This window comes from Anopheles darlingi, chromosome 2, assembly GCF_943734745.1.
Source record: "Anopheles darlingi chromosome 2, idAnoDarlMG_H_01, whole genome shotgun sequence".
NCBI classification, from domain to species: Eukaryota; Metazoa; Arthropoda; class Insecta; order Diptera; family Culicidae; genus Anopheles; species Anopheles darlingi.
In genome coordinates this window covers 83,468,653-83,476,152 of record NC_064874.1, presented here as the reverse complement: position 1 = coordinate 83,476,152, position 7,500 = coordinate 83,468,653, and the positions used below count along the sequence as shown (strand labels likewise).

Genomic DNA, 7,500 nt, shown 5'->3' with positions numbered 1-7,500 from the left:
CTCCCAGTTAAGGAACACCAGCAGTATGGTGCAGGAAAACAATGATCTACTTGAGGCAATACAAGCACTGCTGAAAGAGGCTGGAGAATGACAAGGGCGCGGATTGAGTGTGGGATGACGGAAGGACAACGACACTAGGCGATGCGTTGCTCCTGTTCGTAATGTGATGTTCCATGCAGTCTTCACTGATGATACTAGGCTTAAATAGAACACTGACCAAACTAAGATGACTGTAAATATCTCTCTCGTATAGCGTTATGCTTTAAAGAGTATTGTGCGTTAGTATTCGTTATATTTCCCGCATTACTGCGGAATGAGATCATGTATTTTTTCACTCCTACACGGACACAATAAACAAAGTATATTTCAACAATATGCATTAGTTCCATGAAATAATTTTAAACCAATTTAATTTGATTCAATCTATGACTTCATTCTTCTTACCCCACAGACTAGCTCTCAACTTCAGTGCCTCAGTTTTTCTCGTATGTCCTAGTTAGGCGTTGACTACAAAAGTATTTTTGCTGCGACCAGACCAACAGCTGGCGTATAATTATCGATTTTTCACATGATTCCCCGGGAATCCATGCATATCCCGTAACGGATGCTGCATGCAGTTCCTAGGTCAAACGATGGTCAACAAATTAGTTAAAAATCAGAACCCTTCCTTCATGAGATGAATCATGTTACGAGCTGCCGTCCCAAGAGATCATCGGCTCGGCGAGTCAGATGAAAAAAAAATAGATCAACCCATTAAAAAGGACATTCTCTAGTCCACAATCGAAAGGTGTGTCTAGTACTGCTACTTGTATCTACGTAACCGGGTGCTTGGATGTAGGTTCAAGCAGATGTGTTTTTTTGGGGAATTATTTATGACCCCTTCTTACACCTCCACGAAGGGCTCAAAAGGGTTACGTCTTGGATATACCGCCTAAGGTAGGGATTTCTCCGTTCTCAGAGCCAGACCCAAGGATGCTGCTTCTGTTGGCTGGCTGGCCTTGCTCACTTTCGCTGTCTTTTTCATTATCGCGCTACACAGCGGGCAAGTGACTAGAATCCCGGGAAATGGTGGCGCGCACGGGATTCCATTTCTTGGCATCGATGGATAGATGGGCCCGGTTGCACGTGTTTCGTGGTTTGATTTGCGCAAGCGTTGCCTCCACCGCGCGGAAGGACTTCCGCACCTGATTGCAACTTCCTTTTCAAAAGAGGTAGAAGTGTAAAGGCGGTTGAGGAGTGCGCCTCTCTCAAGCGGTTTTCATGGGACAAAGGGGGAGTGTGTACGTCAGACAGAGAGCGTGAGCGAGATGGTGATAGTTTTGTTTTTGTTCTGCTGCATGGGCGGCTGTGTTTGGATGTGTATGTGTGTGTGCGTTCGGAGAAACCTCTCACCCCGCACGCAATTCAGCGTTTTTTCCTTCCATTATGCTTAGCCAGCATGGGGAAAGGTGGAAGCATAAAATATGCAACACCCCACGGCGACTAAACGCCGAGCGCACAAGGCGCTAGCCGGTGTATTGCCGGTTTGCCGTGCGTTTTCTTTTCGCTTTTATTTCTCCAACACATAGCAACGCCACTACCAGTGGTGCTGAATTGCTGAATAGATCGTGGCGGCAGAAAGGCGAGCTCTCTCTCTCTCTCTCTCTCTCGTGACTTCCTCTCATCACCCCGCTCCCACTTTTCTCGTCCAGGAAGTTTGCCAGGACCTTATGAGGAAACGGGGGGAACAGCTCCAATTTTAGGCGAAAGTGTCATCCGTTAAGGTCATCGCAGGAACGGTCTCCCGGAACAACCCGACCCGAAAATGACATAATCCATCATCCGTGCGACGCGACCGAGCGAGCGAGAGAGAAGAGAGTGTTTTGCTCGCGGCACGCCACCCCAAGAGAGAGAGAGGCGCGGTGAGCGCGGCGGCGGCGGCGCTCTTCTTCTGCGACGGCATCGATAAATTTTTTCCCGTGCGCACCCCTCAAGCGCCGCCAGTCCAGATTCAGGTTCAGGTTCAGGTAGCAGCAGAAGTGAGGAGCCGCGCCACGATCCGGGTCGACCCAAGCGGAGTGTTAGTGCATTTGGACAACCATCCCATAACCGAGCCCATCATCATCATCATCATCATGTGAGTCCTTTTTGCATTTCTTCTTGTTTTGCTTGCCGATGCGTTTTACACCGGACGAGGCGATGATCCTGGTCCTCTAGTTGGCAGCCACCCATTTAGCCGTCGGCGTGCCCCGCTGGATGCATCAGACGAAAGCCTGCCCCTTCCCGGTCGTTGTTTGTGAGTCCGTTTTGACGCCGTGTTTTCTACGAATGGATAGCGCGCCGCACACCTAGCACGTTGCTTTTCGGACGCGGTGGTGACGACGGTGCAGTAAATCGACCAAATTCGATAGCTCCCCCGCGCTCGAGCGAGACGCTCACTCGTTTTCTCACTCACTCTTGCATGTTCGCGGTGCACGGGGAATAAGGAGAGCGATAAGGCACTTTTCGGCTGCGCCGCCATGACAGTCGCCAGCCACACCGTCAAGCTTGCTCGAGATGAATCTAGCGGCAGTGTGCGTTAGTCGTTTTCTTCAAACAGCAACCAGACACGGTAGTCGCGGAGCGTGGTGCGTATGTATGTGTGTGTGTGTGGTTATGCGATGTGCGGGGATGAGGCATTTTAGCAAACGCGCGCCCGAGCCATCGAGTAGCCTCTGGTGTTGCTCCCTTGGTGCCCAGTTTTCAAAGTGGGCTAGCGCGGGTCGGTTCGTGTGGTGTGCGCTGCTGCCTGAGCTGCAGCCATAGCCAACTGTGTGTGTGTGTGTGTGTGTGTGTGGGTGTGTATGGGTGCGTGTGTGTGCGGTGTCCCCCTGCTTTGGCCCTCTAGAGCCTGGGCAAAGGAAGAATCTCAAGCGGCCGCGGTGTCGCGATTTCTCCTCCTGTGTCCTCGTCCTGGCTGGTAAGCGGCAAACAGAGCCTGCTGCTTAAAAGTGATTTTCCGAAAGGTGTTAGTTGTGTGTATGTGCGCAGAATTTGTTTTCCAGCTTATTACTGTGAAGGGAGAATTTGTACCTAAAACAAATGATAAACCTATTTCCTAGAATTGCCGGCGGTTCCTGGTGCGCTGGGCGCGTAACACGCCGCAATGTGTTTCAACGCTTATATTGAGGTAAACAATACCGCGGGCGCGGCACGCTAAGTAGACACGTGCGCTAGAGAGCGGCAACGGTAATCGAACACCCAGTGGTCGCCCGTTACGTTGTGCCAAATCTTCCAGATGCCACTCCGTCCGTCGGTGGGCTTCGTCCGCGATAGTGATTCTTCTGCTGGCCGACTCAAGTGGACGCGAAATCGAGGGTGGTGTCCTGGTGTATAACGACGGTCGCGCCCTTGAACTCCAGGAGAAAGGTGGAACCGTGTACTAACCCGGCAAGGACACACCAACACATTTGGAGCCAGAGACCAGAGAGCACGTTGCACGGTGGCCTCTTCCTTTTCTGTCGGCTCTATTCTCCCCGTTCGCTGTAATGTTGGTTGTGGGTTGGTGCTCATAAGCACTGGGCCGAGAGAACACCAACTAGAATGTATGGATTGCTTAACGCTGGACAAGGTTAACCAGTACACCGGTAATTGGTTTCTTTATCCTCAAATTTTCGCGGGAAGTTGTTTCGTTTTAGATGGCCCATCGCTTCCCGCCAAAGATTCCACTTATTGCAAATCTATGCTAGTGAAAGCAGAACGTAACAGACGGCGGCTTCCTGTCCAACACACAGTGTGCGTCGGCAACATTTGCGAATTATAGGAGCCACAACGAAACGCTGCTCTACGGTTACTATGTTCTTCCAATGAAGTGTCTTGGTATGCCATGCGACTCTTTACCACCAGGTGCAATCAATTAACACATTGCGAATTGGCACCTATGTGAGAAAAAGGTCCTCCAGGAGGTCTTCTTTTCTTTCGCTTCATTGCCTCCTGCAAGAAATCACACCTTTCCATAGCACGGCGGTCGCCGCGATTGTGTCCATTCGCCTCCTACCAATGTTCTGAACAGAACATTATGTGTTTCTCTCGTTGAAGGCCTCCCTCACCGGTGAAGCTGTCTGTGTGAGAAGGATATTCCCTGTGCCGTTTTCCGGGTTGGACCCCCGGCAATTAGTTTGCTCTGCTCGATTGTGCGCACACCCGCCGCCATCCGGCCCCAATAATATTCCAGAGCGCGTGCGACGCGCCGCGTTTCTCTCTGTTCTCACGAGTTTTGGGGTGAAGGTGGAGAATCGACCAAGGATTGCGCAAAAGTGCGGGACGATCGAGAAGGAGAGATAGAGATACACAAGGACGAAGAGTACGGATGGTGTGTGCTATGTAGCCGGGGCCCGGCCGCGGCCGCCATGATGGCGACAGCGGCAATAGCAGCAGCAACCGATTTGCGGTGCGCCTGCTCCGTTCGCTCCCCATTTTCTCTTGGGCGCGGGTTGCTGCGCGCTTGTACTTTCTTGTTTCTGGCACAGCGCGTGTGTGTGTGTTTCAAGTGAAAATTGGAATCGTCCTCACCACCTCGCATGACGGTGCTGCTGCCGGCCCTGTTGGCCTAAAATCGTTCGCGACAGAAGGTGTGGTGTGTGTCGCGTCTCCGTAAGGAGCCGATTGCCTTTTGACGGAAGAAGTGCAGCAGCCGCAGCCAGTGCAAACGAACTCTTGCAGCTTCTTCCCTCGCTGCAACGCCCCTGAGTAAGGTGAACCATCATCATTCTGTGGATGCCTCGAGTGGAAATTTCGTGTGGGCGGGTTCGCCGGGTACCGTGGTCGTCCATGCTTCGCATGTTTGCGGTGACGCGCGCTTTCCGTGATTCCAATATATTGTCGTGGCATTTGTTGGAGCAATGTTGGCGCGCCAACTCGGACGTAGAGACACGGTGCCAGATGCTGCTTGACGCTCGTGCAGCATGTTCCACAGGACGACACCCAGGGACCAGAGATGCAATGGAATATCGGAATAGCTTCTGTGGCCGTTTATGCGACTAATCTAAAAAAGCAGTGAAGTCTTCGATTTTGGCGGTGCTATGTTTCGTTTGAGTGTAATGAAAACCATAGTAGGCGATAGAAGTGATCTTAAGTGTGACATATGCCGCCGGTGTAACGTCAATTGATGGTCTATACTTCTTGAGCAGTTGTGCTGTTATGATTATTTCACATTACGATGCTTATTTCTATTATTCCGTGATGATGAATTGGATAAGGAAGTCATTTTGAGTGCATTACAGATTCTTAGTAAGGACCGACGGTTAGGTGAGCTATATCCAGGATCTTGTAGTGTTCATTGCAAGTCCTTCTGTTCCCAAGGCGCGGTGCGATGGTGAATGATATTTGTATCGTTCAACCATATTTTTTCGCAATCGAGCAGACTGACTTCCTTGTCCAAGGACATTTGGTTTCTTCCTCAATTGAGAGTTGGTTGAGGCTTCCTTCGCTGAGGAGAGCAGACCGAAGCCGGAGAGTTCGCGCTAGAGGGCACGGCGCAGCACCGAGAGAAAGACAGAAAATCCCTGCTCCCGCCCCATCCCCATGAATGTTCCTTTGCTGCAGACCGCCCGCGATGCAATATCGCCAAATGTGAGCATAACTGGAGAGAGACGCCATCGAGCGCGAGTTCTTGATGATATGGGTTGGGTGGCTGGCTGACTGGCGCTTTCCCCTTCTCCTAGAGCCTCCTTTCTTGTCTCTTTGTGAGGGGGGGGGGGGGGCTGTGTGCGAGCGAGATGGTTATGTTGGATGGAAAATCAGCCAACCCTTGCGGTCCCTGGCGTGAGGTGTGTGTGGTGCATGCCACCACCACCGTGGCGCTGTGATGCGCGCGGCGTCGCATATGGAGAGTATCGGTCGCGACGCGCAACGACAGAGACATTGCGTGTCTCGTACGCGCACCCACCCACCACCGCAGAACAAGAATTAACCTGTGGTGGTAGGTCGCAGACCAGCCCGAGACAGCTCGAATGCTCACCCCTCACCCACGTCCGTGTAATGATGATCCCTTTTTTCTTGCCGGCGCAAGAAACCCAAAGAAAGTAGCCGCCGGACGAGACGAGACGAGAAAGCCGAAGCCGCACAGAAAGAGAAAGCAAACCAAAACCGGATGCCGGTTTTGCCGAAGAAAATTCCGGTAGTCGTCGGTGAGGTGACGGAAGCAGCGAGATACAATTGGCGAAAAGCGGGTGTCACTGAGGGGCCGCGCATAGAATTTCGCGCGGTCTTTCTCTGATTGCCTCTGCATGGCGCGGATACGACCATCGGACTCCTTTGCGTGTCTGTCTGTCCGAGAAAGTACTGACCAATGTACTATCGAGGAAGTAAATCGCATTGAATTGGTTCTATGAAAAACAACTATTTGGCTATTTTGTCGGCTGCATCTCCAATTTCCCTCGTAAACACGTTTATGGCAATCACTCCGCATATCTGCGGTCAGCGCAGTTTTGCAGATTTAGTCGTGCTGTAGCTGCTTAGAATGTCACCAAAAAAAAAAAACGAAATGTTACGCACACCCCCAGAGGAAGTTAAAAACACCGCCGGTCACGGTTGAACGCGGTGGCCGAGAATGGGGTTCAGTGAGTGAGGGAGAACAAGAGAGATAGAACGAAAAAGTTGGGAGGAGGGGCCGAGTATGTGCGCGTCCGCGCCCGCGCACTGGCAAGGTGCGCGGTCGTGGAGACCGAGAGAGAGAGAGAGAGAGCCGCTACCTCACCGCGCCTTATAGAGCGAGAAACGGTGCGACAAGGATCGAACACGTATACCGCACAGACAGCGTTGGCGATGACACGAAACATTGAGAGAGAGAGCGAGAGCGAGAGCAGGCAATAAGGATTCACTCGCGCACTGGGTTTTGGGGAGGGGGTAACACAAAGTGGCCCCGTGGCTGCGGTGTGACGATGACGGCGGGGCTGCTACGAAGAGCAAGCAGCATAGCATGCGGATGCGACCCCGGTGCGCAAGCAGGATGGCGCGCACAGCGGGAGGAAGGGACGGCTACAGCTCTCTCGCTCTCCGATGCCGTCGTGTGACGCGAGAACCGGCCGAACGAACGGGTGTCGTGGGTTCATAGCGATCGCGGCGCGGGTCTGCGGGCACAGTTTCTCTCCAACTCTGCCGCGCCGCCGTCTAGGATTTTGGCGTTCTGTGAGTGTCTTGTTTTTCTTCTTCTTCTCTCGCCTTCCCACTTGCCTCGCCTCGTCGCACTGGTCAAAAAGGGGGTCCCTCCGCCATCCGTTGTGCGCTTTCCTGCCGCCCAGAGTGCTACTTTTACTTCTAGCTGCCTCCGTAGCCGCCACCGTGCGGCGGTAGCCCATCAGCTAGTCTAGCGCCACCGTCGCTTTCGCCTGAAGTTGTTGTGTGAGGGGCCCGAGGCACCACCGCATTGATTGCTCTGCCTGCCTGCCTGCCAGCAGAGGGAGCCCCAGTCGCTCCGTTCTTCTCTGGCACCTTTGGCCGTGCGAGTAAAAGTAATTCCGTGTCCCCTTCCGTGTGTCCTCC

At 52.7% G+C, this 7,500-nt stretch overlaps 2 protein-coding genes across 44 annotated transcripts in view; both read left to right on the top strand.

Moving 5' to 3' along the window:
* LOC125948104 (inhibitor of nuclear factor kappa-B kinase subunit epsilon) overlaps positions 1-380 on the top strand; it is a 3,071-nt gene extending 2,691 nt beyond the window's left edge. The window contains exon 5 of the mRNA XM_049673848.1: positions 1-380. This exon is cut by the window's left edge and continues 8 nt beyond it. Within this exon, the coding sequence (XP_049529805.1) occupies positions 1-91 (91 nt within the window). The 3' untranslated portion in view covers positions 92-380.
* Positions 381-1,970: 1,590 nt separating this feature from the next.
* Positions 1,971-7,500, top strand: part of LOC125948099 (zinc finger protein 271-like) — a 48,375-nt gene continuing 42,845 nt past the window's right edge. For 25 of the 43 annotated variants that reach the window (XM_049673820.1, XM_049673810.1, XM_049673804.1 and 22 more), the window contains exon 1: positions 2,785-2,984. The gene's annotated coding sequence lies outside the window, so the exon portion shown is untranslated. Of the gene's footprint in view, positions 2,117-2,781; positions 2,985-3,080; positions 3,149-6,914; positions 7,147-7,500 lie in introns of those variants that run through there. The other 18 variants (XM_049673830.1, XM_049673826.1, XM_049673824.1 and 15 more) reach the window with 8 other exon arrangements.